At 37.4% G+C, this 14,670-nt stretch overlaps 1 protein-coding gene across 1 annotated transcript; it reads left to right on the forward strand.

Moving 5' to 3' along the window:
- The first annotated feature begins 5,104 nt into the window (after positions 1-5,104).
- On the forward strand, positions 5,105-11,510 carry LOC113312107 (heat shock 70 kDa protein-like). Its single transcript, XM_026560865.1, has 9 exons — positions 5,105-5,302; positions 5,651-5,749; positions 6,182-6,286; positions 6,391-6,447; positions 6,592-6,642; positions 6,837-7,127; positions 8,757-8,927; positions 10,836-10,903; positions 11,003-11,510. The coding sequence occupies exons 1-9, from the start codon at positions 5,105-5,107 to the stop codon at positions 11,508-11,510; spliced, it is 1,548 nt and encodes a 515-aa protein (XP_026416650.1).
- The last annotated feature ends 3,160 nt before the right edge of the window (positions 11,511-14,670 follow it).

Here is a 14,670-nt window from a genome sequence, read left to right on the forward strand (position 1 = left end):
TTGTTGCTCCGTGACGTTTGGATCATGGAAATCCAGGGCCTGGACTCTGAATATTTTCACATAGTCATTGGGATTTTCACTGCTCCTCTGAAACATTCTTCCAAGATCAGAAAGAGTAACTTGCTCTAACACAAAGAAGTACTTTCTGTAGAAGTCGTTAATCATTTCTCCCCAATTGTTGATAGTCCATGGTGCAATGTTGTTGTACCAGGTGTATGCCCTGCCTTTCAAGGATTTTGAAAATTCTTTGAGGCGAATAACATGGTTATGTTCATGTTCACCCAAGGATTCCAGGAACTGAGAAACATGTTCCCGAGCATTGCCTGTTCCGTCATACAAAGTGAAAGTTGGAGAGGTATAACCTTTTGGAAGAGGAATCCTTTACGGCGCAGCAGGGTACGTAGGCTGGTGACGGTGGACATGTGATGTCTTTTATTTTCCATGGTTCTCCAAGAGGCATTCCAAATCTTCTCGAGTAATAAAATTTGATGATTCCTTCGCTGATGGATCGTCTGCAGCTTTGCGGACTTCGTTGTCATCCACTGTATGAATTGGAACTACTCCAGGATCAGCATCTGAGGATGTTTCCTTTTCTTTTCCTTTTCCTTGAGTCTTCTCTGACATCTTGTCAGTGAGAGTCTTGAGATAATTGAATAGCTCCTTCTGTGTTGCATCCATGTCAGTTTGATTCTTTGCAAGAGTCTCTTGCACTTTCATGAGATCATCCATGGTAGGTGGTGGATTCCCCATGACTTCCTCAGGGTATCGGCCGAACAGGGGATGACTTTCCATATTTGCGTGAGGAGGAATAACATCACCACCATCAGTGTTAGAGGTCGGAATGGTTTCCGGGATATCCTCATTGTTATTGTTGCTAGTGCTAGCGTCATTTGTGTTGGAACCTGTAACTAACCCAGACCTAAGACCAGCCATCTTTGTGAATTGAGATTGCAACCGAGAGATTAACCTCCCACTGTGGTCGCCAATCTGTAGATGGGGAAAAACGATTTGCTGGTTTTTACGGAATTGAGGAGACTACCGTGCGGAGACTCCTTGAACAGAGCGAAATATTGAACCTCACACAGATGCACTGCAAGAAGGGAGTGTTCTAAGTTCGAGAGATCAATCTGTAGGACTCCGGCCTAAACCAAGATAATGGTCGTTCCAGAGTCAATTCGGTCACAAGAGAAGATGGGCTGATCTGTAGGAGGGAAGCTGAGAAATGTGTGAGATCAATAGTGATATGAAATTATAGGTGTGTTGTGTATTCTGCGTAGGAAAGTTCTGAATGATTGAATTTAATCAGTTGAGAGTGATTGCTCAGACGGTGAGTTCGTGTAGATGAAAGATCGTCTGTATGAACTTGTCGAGAAATTCTTGTGTAGACGAATGTTGCCCTTATAATCATGATTCAGAGGCCTTTTATATTGCTGAAATTGAAAACACCATGATCCCATGAAGTGTGACAGTTGTCGGAGTCAAAGAGTGGGGAAGTGGTAAATCATGTTAAAACCAGTTGCTCATCGTGCGGAGACTTGGTTAATTTTCCACCCACTACTTCGCTAACTCCTCCAACTGATTGCACGACTTGCTCACATTCTCGTCGTGTGTATGAACACACGTGTCGTAGACCGCCAGACCAAAACCCTAGTTAATATTCCCCATGTGACACGATTGACATCTCGTGATTGTGGAGTCAGTTGCTGACTTTATGGGACGATGAGTCTTTGTATTGTTGAGTCGAACGTGATTTGCAAATGTTATGAGACTCAAGAATTGAACATGTCCGTTGAGACAAAGGTTTCATTGTCGAATAAATGTTGATAACCTAAGACGAGCAAACTGTGCTGCTGAATTGTTAAATATTTATAGTTGAACCAATATTACTTTGTCTGAGCAAATATTGCTAGTCTGAGCAAATGTTGCTCATCTGATGAATTGTTGGTGGCAGGACCAAATAAAATATTATAGGCCGAGCATAATAATAATAAAGGTGTTGATCACTGGATCAGCATAAAATTATTAGTGTTTGAATCTGCTCAGAATTATGTTGCTGCAGAGCTCTGGATTCGAAACCCTAATTTTGATCAATTGATGATTTATTGAAAATCACCACAGAGTAAAGGAGGGACCGGCTACACGGGATGACGAGTCGACCATGTAACACCCAGATGCTCGGATGAGCAAAATACCAAAGTCTCCTGAAGACCAGTTGGTGAAAGGATGAGTAAATGTTGGTTTAATCATTTATTATAATAATGCTCGTGTGAGCGTTAGATAGTAAAACCTGATTATGGAGAGATGGGGGACCGACTAAGGGGTCATGGGACCGGCTCTTGGTGGTCGTGGGACCAGTTGATGGTCGTTTGAGCAAACTCCCAATCGTTTGAGAAGTGTTTGGACCCAATATGAGCAATTGAGCAAATTAGGTCAAAATTATTAAAACATATGGGACCGGCTATTTGCAAGCCTTAGGTCCGTCCTTGGTCGGTCAAGGAGACATGCCTGTGTCACCATAATGTCAGTGTCTCAGTCCTGAGAGTTTCGATATTTTCTGATGCGCGTTTGAGCAATATTTCGAGAAAATATGAAGGATTCAGGGTTTTGCTGAAACTAAGAAAAATTCATGAGATGATGAAAATAATTAATAAAATAAGGGATTGCAAGGTGTGGGACCGCCCATGGTTAAGGCACGGCCGTCCAGCTAGCAAGCTCAGTCCCGCAACACCTTTCCCAATTTTATATAATTTTATGTATTTTCCCTGATGTGAGAGAAATATCATGAAACTGAGGAATTTCATGAAGTTAGGGAATTTCCATGAGATCATGGAAATAATAATAAAATAATAGGGAGTCATGAAGTATGGGACCAGCTATGGCCAAGGCCGGACGGCCAAAGGGGCCGCCCCAAGGCACTTTTCCCAATTTTATAATATTTTTCATGATTTTAGGGAAATATCATAAAACCAAGGAGTTTGTTGAAACCAAGGAATTTGTTGAAATCAAGGAGTTTCCATGAGATGAGGGAAACATAAAAATTAATAATAATAAAGTAAGGGACGTGTGGGACCGGCCCCTGGCCGGTCCCACGAGTTTTCCCTAATTTTATAGTATTTTTCACGGGTTTAGGGAAATATCATGAAATCATGGAGTTTTCATGAAACGAAGGATATTTGCTCAAATGAAGAGATTTTCATGAAATCAAGGAAAATAATGAAAATATGATAAGATGTAAAATTAGGCATGGGACTGGCCACGGCACGGCCGGCCGGCCGGCCGGTGGGCCCAGTCCCCTAGCGCCTCAATTAATATTTTAATATTTACTATTTTCTTCCTATTTTGCATAGGTTCATCATTCCTTCTTGTTTTGGAATGCTCGTTTGCGCATTGAGGTGCTCGTTTGTGCATTATTGCTGAGTACACTTGCACCATTTTAATCAGTGGATGATGCATGTAAGTTGAATATTTATCACTAACCCATGGAATTCTGCTGGGAAGAACCACAAATTGAAGTGATGAAATATTACGAAGAATCGTAGAATATTGTTGAATATTCAGTTAACGATTATAGATAATTAACTAATGGATCTATACTAGCAGGCATGCTGTCTAGGAGCATTAATTATCTGAGGATTGAGAGATATGAGCTTGTTGAAACGTCATGTCTCTCCTATATATTCAGGGAAAACGTTGTTGCATCCTGAAGACGTTGTTGCTCTATACTAGCAGGCATGCTGTCTAGGAGCTGTCCAATCTTTCGATTCTATATAGAAATAATTACTGATATTGCTCAGTTTTCATGAGATGTGTCGTTGCCTCAGCTGAGAGATTACACATCTACATAAACTCTGAGAGACAGCCTTCTCAGTCAGAGATTTTATGGCATGAGATTTCGTGCTTCAATGATAGACATGAGCCTCAATACTCATCTGATTGCCGGATCAGTAGCATGTATAATTATGGTTTGTAGATTTTAACCCTTGTCGAAAATCCACCATCTACACGTAGATCGGCATCAATACATTTCTTTGTGATTCATAGTATTGATTGCATAGTCTAAACAATTACTTTGGTAGTTGTTAAATAGATTGATCTAAGAACCCGATAAAGGAGTTTATTGGTTAAACGGAAGAGCCTTTTTTCAAACTCATATCACGTTGTTTGAAAAGAGTTGTTACCGAACGGATTTGTTGTTCCTTTACTGTTTGGAATACGAACCAAACAAATTGTTCCAAGTGTGCTTGCAAGTTGGAGGCGCAGGGATACTGAGGGAACTAGATGAACTATAGGTTTAGTTGCTTGGTCTCAACTATTCGAAGTTGGTTTAGATTTTGTATAGCGGCTTAATTCTGAGAGTATTCAATTCTGGACAAGGTCCCTGGGTTTTCTGCATTTGCGGTTTCCTCGTTAACAAAATCTTCCTATGTCATTTACTTTTATTTTCCGCAATTATAATTGTCTTTATTATAATTCAAAGTAAATTACACAAACGTTAATTCCTTAATTACTTGATAGCAATCCTAAAAGGTTTGGTTAAGTCCGAACCTATTATCAAGTAATCATACTTCGTTGTTGTATTGTCTCGATCTTGAATCCATAGTCAATCATACAAGTTATCTTGTTGTCGTATTGTCTCGATCTTGTATCCATAGACAATCACTTTCGGTAAAGGACTTATAGGTGCAAAAATTTTAGATTTAGCTATATTTGGGTACCCTCGTCTTTTCAGTATTCTCATTTAGACTCCATGTGAACTACTGTGAAAATGCTACTGACTTTCCTCTTTTTCCTTTTTGTATGATGCTGAAAATTATCATGATTAAGATGCAGAACATAGGGTCATCATTTGTTCATGATTAGGATATTTAGGTGGAAAAACTATGGCGCCCTTACTAGGTTAGTTACATTTTTTGCTCTATTTGGAGGATGTAATTGCTGCTTGAAACAACTGTTGGGAAAGTCACTTGGACTTGCTTGTATAAAAGTATGATATATTAGACCCCTATATTCTCCTTAGGCTCATTCAGTCTCTTTGTTTTCCATCTGGAATATGTTTATCTTTTTTTTCTTCAATTATTGTTAATTATCAAGTTCATTTGCAGTAATGAATAAGTCATGGATAATAGAAGATAGGACATCTGATGCATATATTAACGGAGTTGAGCAGTTCCTTAGATTTGCAGTTCGTAACGTAGAAAAACATAATGAAAAGCATTCACATAAACGTAGGAAAAAACATATTAATATAAGATGTCCTTGTTTTGATTGTGATAACATTCCCCCGGGTCTGACCATTGGAGAAGTAAGATCCCATTTATTTTATGTTGGATTTGATCCGGGCTATTCTAAATGGGTTTGGCATGGGGAAGATGTTGGGCATATTTCAACTGTTGAAGACATAGTGTATACTTCAAATGATGAAGATGTTGGGGAAGCATAATTTCTTGAAGTTGAAGACGTTGAAATGGAAGATTTTTCTTGGGATCCTACGGAGTTTCAAAAGAAAGAAGATGCTGAAAAACCGTTAAATGAAGGATGTCCCAAGTTTAAGTTGGAAGCTCTTGCAGAACTAAGTATTTTTTACAAAGCACCCTAACTCTCGCTAGTATTTTTTCTATATGGAATTTTTTTTTTCTCTCTTAAATTGTAGGACAAGTTGACCGAACAGGTGAAAGAAGGTTCCCTAGCCATAAGCGGCGGCAATGATATCCTAACACTTGCTTTGGGGACTGCTGAACGGTCTGGAAATGTTAGAGGCATGGGAAAGTTTGTTTCATAGGGATACTTTCATACGGCACGACCAAAGATGTAGGAGGAAAGAGAGGGCCAGATTGAGTGTGGAAGCTGAACCTTGTCAAACGAAGCAAAGACTAGCTCGTGTAGAAGAATAATTAGCTCTTGTGCTCCAAACACAGGTAACATAAGCTTCAACACCTTTACTCTTCATTTTTTATTCCTTCTGTTTGAGGTAGTGCACCAATAGATTAGCAATTACTCTCCTATGTAGTAGATTACATCACAGTAAATATATGCAACAACTATATAAACACGCAACCTAACTTAGTAATTAAATGCATTCATGGTAATATTGTTGATGACTTCATGTGGTTTGATATGTTTGAACACATAGATCTTGCTCCTATCTTTAAGTCAAACTCAGAATGATATACATATTATGCAGGGTGGATCTGCACCAAGTTGCCACAGTGCAAATACAGAGTCAAGCTCAGAAAGTGAGAGGATATCGCGCCTAGAAGCCCAAATTTCCATCTTCATGGGGATTCAAGTAAGTTGCATGTGGGACAGTAGGTTGAATTATGCTTAGATGATGAAGTAAATAAGTTTTTTATTTAACGTTTTCTTATTATGTTATTGGCGATATGTTAACAGGGAGCTGAGGCCTCAATATACACACATCAAAATTATTCAGCTGCGAGCAAACCTTCGGTAAGCATAAACTCCTTAGATAATATAGATGTAGGATAATTATGCAGCTACATGTACAGATACAGAGAAGAATATGACAGATGAAACAAGATATTAGATTTATAAACTCTTAGAATGTTCATTGTTCCTGGGTTTTTATTGTAGTCCTCAGCTGGTTCTTCTCCAAAAATAGTCAAGGATAGTGAGGACAAGGGTGTCTCAATCGAAACATAATATTGGTATTGGGAAGGTTAGTGTATAGATCTTTTTACAGTATTATTGTTTTAGTTGTGCGTAGACATTTTTTATGTAAACATAAAGGTGTTTTCTTTTGTATTCTTTCTCTTTTCATTGTTCTTTGGTTTGCATCTATATTTATTCTGAGTAGTTCATATGTTTTCTGAATACAGGGAAAATCTTGTATAATGTGTCTGGAATCTTCAGGTTCATCTATTGATGTGGCTAAAGGAAAGGTCTTTCGTACAAAGAGCTCTGATATGTTACACAATGTTCGTATTGGTAAAGGAAATGTGCGTGTACTTGTAGAAGTGGGATTAAAGCCAAGATTTGGTCTTCCGATTCCTCCTAAAGGCGAAAAGAAAATATTACTTGTAGGAGAGGCGGAGGGATATCACGTTGCATGGCCTAAAAAGCTGGTGATAAAAGGAAAAAAAGGCCAAGAAATTCTTGAAGGGCTAAAGGTATATATACTTCCAAGAATTACATTTTTTGAGGTTTAGGTTGAGATTATCTCTCCCTTCAGCAGTTTCAGCAATTTTATCAATGAATTCGTATGATGTAAGTTAAGCTGATATATTATATGTCCATTGATGAGGAGTGTGAAAATTGAGTTTCAATCTTATAAAATCTTGTCTTTGAAATAAGAGTTTGGGAGCTGAAGTAAGTTTCGAGCAGTATTTGAATTTATGGATCTGTTCGTTTTCTAATGCGAATTTTTAAGGAATTGAAGTAGGTTGATGAAATTAAGGTTTCGTAAAATTTTGATTGATATTTATTAACTTTGTGTTAGGTTTTAGTAACATGTCTACTAGTTTAGCTGTTAAATTTTATGCATTCTCCCTTTAGCATTTTCAAGCAAATTCCTGAATATGATTCATTTGCAAGTTTTTTGGTACACACAGCTTGTGTGACGACGCTGGACGAAGTTTCTTTTCCAGTTCTTTTGGTTGATGACTGAGAATTCCCATTGTTGAGATTATTAGTCCCACATGGTTGGGTTATTTAAGATCCTGCGGTTTATAATCTATTAGGGCCTCTCCACTCATTGCCAATTGGTTTTGAGTTGGATGCCCGCAGATTTTTATATGGTATCAGAGCAGGATATTTGTGTCGAGTCAGTTGACCGCACCTTTACTCCGCGTCACCCGATTTAATTGTCCACGTGTTTGTAAGACCCGCCGAGGCTACACGTGAGGGGGCGTGTTGAGATTATTAGTCCCACATGGTTGGGTTATTTAAGATCCTGCGGTTTATAATCTATTAGGGCCTCTCCACTCATTGCCAATTGGTTTTGAGTTGGATGCCCGCAGATTTTTATACCCATTTTGGAACGGAATTTGCAACTTGAAATTGCATTTACAGATTATAGTAGAATTTGTATTCATGCAATGAGCTTTAAATTGATAGACTCCGCAGACTCAGTACAAGTTGTTCAGTACATACTTTGATCTGATGTAGTAAGACTTTGCAGAAATGTGTATTTTTCTATTAGTTTGTGGTTCAGAAATGTGATTCAGACGTTGGATGAATTTGATTCAGACATGTAATGAATTTGATTCGGACATTGTTTCCTTTCTATATCAGTTTTTGGATTTGAGTTAAAGGTGCAGAAATTGTATGGGATCACACTTTGGGTTACTGTTTGTATAAGGTAGAGTTGGGTTGAAAACTTAGAGGAAATATCACAACTTTTAAAACCTTATCTTTAGATCTCAACTTTTCAAAACTTTATGTTCTTTGCATAGGGTAAGATCACACTTTTCATCGCAGGAGAGTTGTTATCCATAGATCACCCTTTAGATATAATGGCAAAAATCACAGACAGTCAGTACTTAGATCACACTTTTTAAGAATGATCCATGTATGTTTTTGTTGTAGTGCGAATTGTCGTATTGTCTCGACTCTGTCCATAGATGATCACATTTTGTATAGGACTTATAGGTTGAAATAAAAACATTGTGTTGTATTTGGGTACCCTCGTCTTTTGAGAAGGAATGTATATGGTTGATGGATTTGGTTGGTGATCTGGGGTTCAAACAAGAGAGTGCAACTCTGTTCTATGAAGTTAAAGTGTCATTTACTTGTCCAAGAACCAAATGTATCAGGAGAGAACGAAGCACATCGATTTCAAGTATCATTTTATCAAGGATGCAGTTGAGGAAGGAAAGATAGCGATGCTAAAGGTTCCTACAGCGGATAACCCTGCAAACATGTTGACAAAGCCGGTTCCAAGTATCAAGTTCAAACATTGCTTGGACTTGGTTAGTGTCAACAAGTGTTGAGAGTCCTTGTAAGAGCTAAGGGAATACGATGGTGAAGAATGATGAAGCCATCTGTAATCGTATTGCGGAATGATGCAATCGGATTGCGACTTGATGGTATTCAAGTCAAGGTGGAGATTTGATGTTTATGCCTTGAATACATATGTGTATTCTATTTGGGCTTGTCCTTGTAGAATCCATCCCATTTGTTTGTTTTGTGACCTAAAACTAAAAAGTCTTCGGGAGATGAGAAAATCTCCTTCTCCTTTTGTAAGGTAAGATAAACTCATGTAAAGAGAGTGTGAGGCACCAAAAAGGGAGCTAAGGTTCTTGAGAGGGGTTGATTAAATACCTTGTAATCTTGTTTGATGCATAGTGGAAATCGTTTCGTTGTCTTCATAAGTGGATGTGGATCATCTTGATCGAATCACTATAAACCCTTGTGTTGTGTGTGTGCTTGATTTACTTTGATTTCATTTCTATTTCATATTTTGATTGATTGTGCCAGATTGAGCCATTTGTCATATCAGAAACAACTAAGGAGTAATTAACCAACAATGTTAAAAGAACCAAATTGTAATGTACTCCCTCTGTACCACATATATAGGCGGAGGGACCAAATCTTTTAGATTAAGAAAACCACATTGAATTCATCATTTTTCATGTTTTTTTCTTGTTTTACCCTTTGTCTTATTACTAACACAATTTTCCATGTTCAATAAATAAAGATATTTGTGAGAAAATTCATCTTGAAAATAGGACTCCGCCTATCTAGTGGTACAAAAAAATTTCAAAATTTCGCCTATATAATAGGTACGGAGGGAGTACATCAATTAAAAATAATTTATGCAGTTTTAGGTAATACCTACATAAGGACTAGCGGTACATCTAGAGTATTAAGGATTTTATTTATGTGACATAAATGTTAGGTAGGGGTTATTCCACTTACACTTGAAAGAAAAATGAATTTTACCCAATTGATACTACTAATTAGATTTCAGACCTGTTGATGAAATTTAACAAGAACAGCACAATAGGATAGGATGCCGTATCTCATGAAGTGATGCATTCACTTCCGCAGTTTCAATTGAAGAATTCTCACAACTACTAGAAATTATCAATCAAGGCACACACAACCTTGCAGACATGAATTTTCTCCTTGAATACCTTAGCAAGAGTCATGGTAGAAAGACCAAAAGAGCTAGCAGCTGAGCATACAATGCTGGCCGTCTCAGCCATCAACTCTCTACCTCATTCATATCTTCCTTGGGACTCATGATAACGCGATTTAACGTGGTAAGTCAAGATTTTCATGTCATAGTTTACTAGGAAAATTCTTCCCTTATAACATTGTATGGTACTTCGTTTCTGATTTTCTATTGTTTAACAGTGTGGGCAGTCGATGGGAAGTGTTTGTTAGAACGAACCCAGGTCATGTAGTTGCTATTCCGAGCACTACCGCTACAGAATCACCAATGCGGCTAATTATCTGGAGCTCAGTGTACATGGTACACACGGTGTAGCTACAATTCATCTGAATTGTCCCGAATGCTCAAATATCTCAACTTTCTGGTCCATTGAATCCAGTTTCTGGCCAAGGCGAGCCGCAAGTGCCCCAACCAGCTGTTAATCTGTAAAATAAGCCAATGACCGCTTTAGGATTATTCACTGAACGAAAGGCAAAGCTTGCACATCCGGTATCATATAAAAGGCTCAGGGTGAATTCTAGCTGACCAACTTTTCTTTGAGATTTCTAAACCGCCTTTTTCCTCTGGTTCTCTCTATTTAAATCTTCACTCTCATTACTGCATTAACCCTAATTCTCAGATTTCGTCGTCTATCTCTCAAATTCTTCTTCTTTTCTCTCTAACTACACTCATCAGCGACTCTGCTTCTTGAATAATGAAGGAAACTGGAAGCAGTTCATCAATGGTGTCCAAGAACGTGGTTGTAATTGGCATCGACTTGGGTGCTACGTACAGTAGTGTTGGATTTTGGATCGGAGAAGAATTAAAAATCAGAAAGATTCCATCTTGCGGAAATGGAGAATGTTTTGATATTTGATCTTGGTGGAGAGGAACATTAAGTGTTGCGGTTGTCAATATTAAAGATGGATGGAATATTTATGAGGTGAAATCTGTAGCAGGTGATACTCATCTTGGTGGTAAAGATTTCGATGACCTTTTATATCGACACTGTTCTTGTCACTACAATAATTCATTTCGTCTCAGATCTAAGAGCAGTTTAAGGTTTGCATGTGAAGATGCTAAGAAAAAACTAAGTAATCCAAATGTTACAGAGACAAAAGTCAGTGTGGATTCTTACTATGATGAATCTCCGAAAGAATTTCTTAAATTGAGTACTACAGTAACACAAGATGTGTTTGATAGGGAATGCAAGGAATTGTTTGATAAATGTCAGGAAGCAATTGCCCAGTGTCTTCAAGTTTCAGGGATTTCTCAATTTCATCAAGTTATTCTTGTTGGTGGAAGTACAAGAATTCCGAGAATTCGAGAAATATTGAGAGCCAGATATAGCCGCAGTTCAAGGAGCGGCGCTTCAAGCAGCAGTTTGGAGTGGTGAAGAAGCATCGAGTAATCTTCTACAGAATGGCATTTCGATTGCAGATGTTGCGCCGATAAGTTTAAAAACTTTAACAATGCCTAACTTGATTCCGAGAAACACAGAGATTCCAATTGTTATAAGACTTCATCTCACAACTGCAAGGAATAATCAACGTAGCTTCTGTTTTGGGGTTCATGAAGGTGAAGAGGTACTAGTGGAGGACAACAATCTTATCGGTCATTTCATCTTTGATGGAATTCAAGCAACTGAAATGGGATTACCGAACATTGCAGTGTATTTTTCTGTTGATGATGATGGGATTTTAAATGTAACTGCGGCTGAGGTTGCTGTGGATGAAAGTCGTAGACGACAATTAGCTAGGCGGGTGATTGACAGAATTCTAACGACTGACGAGCTCAATGAATTTGAAAGAGATATGGAGAATCCAGAACAGGAGGAAAGTAAGAGAAAGAAGCTAGAGGCGAAAATGAAGGTGTGGCTTTTTGTTACTAAACATATGTCGCGAGATGTGCCAGATGATTTTTCTGTGGGTTTGAGTGCTACTCAGGAGGAAATGCTAAGGCAGGCATTGGCAGATGCAAAGGGATGGTTAATAATTAATGGACTGCCGGAAGTAACAGATTCTGAACTTTATTTGGAAGAACTGCAGCGTAGATATTTTCTGATTTTACATGACGATGGAGAGAATTTGAGAGAATATCAGAAAAAATTATTTCAACAAAAAATGATTGAGAAAATTCGTGTATGATATAACTGAAGACATGCTGCATCTTTGTTATAGTTCTGGGCCTTCTGGTCTCCTGGCATCTTTGTAAACCCCTGACAACCTTAATTGCCTTCTACATTAGAGATACAGATCACAATGAAAATACACAGATCGATAGAAAAATACATATCGGTTGTAGTTTGTCCAGTATCCTACTGTTGATGACTTGAAATTCATAATTGCTAGTTCTTGAACTTGCAAATAGAATCTGTGCATTCAACTCAAAATTAGTGGCAAAAATAATGTTCTGGTTAGGTGCTGCATTCACAGCTTAAATGAAGTATTCACACTAGCCCTTAGTACTGTACTGCAATGACAACCTAACTTCTCCGACTTAACTTCATTTCATTTCATTTTTGGGGCATGTGAGATTTTCTGTCACAAGACAATTTTTCACCACAAGGCAGATCTTAGAGTCTTGGGGTACATCCTGTCCCACAATTGCTGGTCATGGTGCTTGATCACAGGGTAATTTTGGATGGAGAACTAATGTTTTATCACAAGACCAATTATTAGTAGTATTTATTTTCTTAATAGTGTCTGTTAGTATGTTACTGTCAACAGTAGATTAGTTCATGGTTATATAACACCGGACACTATTGTTGACAACTGCATTTATATTTAGTCACAGCCGAAGTGTTTGAACTCCCGGCACGCCATGAGGATAAGAACAGAATGGGAAATCTTAACAACCCCGGAAACAATACATGTCCAATCAGAACAAGATGTGAGCAATAAGAAAGGTGCCCATCGAAATTCATTGACATGTATGAATTTTCTGTGTTCTGGAGGGAGAACACATCCGAGTCTTCAGGTACGGATCATTCCAAAAGATGGAACAAGATTTCTTCCTTCTACCAGTACTACTGCACACTAGAGCGAGATTTACAGGGTGTTTGGATATTACTAAAAGTAATCTGTTGTTGTCCCTAGAGGATATCCTAAAATTGTATTTTCAAACTAACTTTTAGTTTTTCGGCTTAATTGAATCAAAAAGTAACTTTTCAAGGTATTACGGACATCCACTTAGACCAGTTTGAAGAGTTTTAAATTCAAATCATACATATCAACACAAGATTAATTCTAACCTTTGAATTTTATTTTTTGTTTTGGAGAAAATTTTATTAATAACAGCTAAAATTGTGGTCCACAAATAGCTAGTTCAAAGTTACCGGAGGAATTAAGTGGCATTGTTGTTTGCCTAACATTCTTAGCAATAGCATCAACAACTTGATTATCATCTCGACTTATATAAATAAACTCACAAAACAAAAAACTAGAGATTAGATGTTTGATCTCTTTTATCAAGTTCTTATTCTCCAATTGAATGAGTAAAATGTTCCCATTAATGGACTCAATAACTAACTTTGCATCTGCTTCAATTTGGATACGTGAGTATTTCATTTCCATTGACCAAGATAAGCTTCCCTTACCACCATGCACTCTACTGTCTCTGTGTTTAGTGCTCCATCTTCACTGTTCTCTTTGATTACAAGACATGTATCTATATGATCACGCAAAACGATACCAAAACCAAACTGATTAGTATCATGATCGAAAGAATCATCAACATTAAATTTAATAACACCTAAGGCCTGATTTTAAAAATCTATTTTTTTTTACTACTTTGCTTAGGAATAATATGGTGACGTTTTCTATGAAAATAATGTGTATCAGACTATCATAAACCAAAACAGATGGAACCAAAAAAACCAAACCACCAGCCAATAAGTAAACCAGATTAGGACCAAATTTTTCAACACATAATCCAAATCCATCTAACTTTTCTCTTATCCTACTATTATTATCTTCATATTCAAACATTTAATCATCATTCTTAATCCTCATATGACACATTAAATTTTGTTTTATGCGTAATAAGAATGTTAAACTTTATTCTTAATAATAATCATTAAATGAAGTATTGATTGAGTTGTCATATAGTACATGGTGTATGATGAGTAGGTAGTGGTCTCTGCCAAGACCTAACTCCACAATCACACACACTAGCCACCAGTACTGTACTACTATACTGTAAACATAATAATCCATTTATTGACACTAGAAAAGTGAAGAAGAAAAAATCAAATTTGATTTTAGATGTGTTCAAAAATATGACTTGTTTAATGATGCTTGACTATAACGTTGATAACTTGTTGAATTTGACAGTCACATGTCTTGAAATTGAACTTGAGACAGTATGTTAAAATTTTAGGTTTAAATATGTTAAACGTTTGATACGCAAATTATCAGATTTCACGAGAAATTATCAATACAGAAGACCCAATGATGCGGTTATCCGCATCGATAAATGCAGTTTTGTTTTTCATCAAACTTTTAAAATGAGCCATTTTAGAGCTTCAGCATGATTATACTACCTCAATTACAACT

Source organism: Papaver somniferum, chromosome 9, assembly GCF_003573695.1.
Source record: "Papaver somniferum cultivar HN1 chromosome 9, ASM357369v1, whole genome shotgun sequence".
Taxonomy (NCBI): domain Eukaryota; kingdom Viridiplantae; phylum Streptophyta; class Magnoliopsida; order Ranunculales; family Papaveraceae; genus Papaver; species Papaver somniferum.

What these genes read in the sequence shown, in the direction of transcription:
- LOC113312107 (XM_026560865.1), top strand. Translation starts at nt 5,105, where the DNA reads ATGAATAAGTCATGGATAATAGAAGATAGGACATCTGATGCATATATT. An exon ending in CTGCTGAACGGTCTGGAAAT is followed by an intron (nt 5,750 to 6,181) that starts GTTAGAGGCATG and finishes CATATTATGCAG; the next exon opens with GGTGGATCTGCACCAAGTTG. An exon ending in AAATTCTTGAAGGGCTAAAG is followed by an intron (nt 7,128 to 8,756) that starts GTATATATACTT and finishes TACTTGTCCAAG; the next exon opens with AACCAAATGTATCAGGAGAG.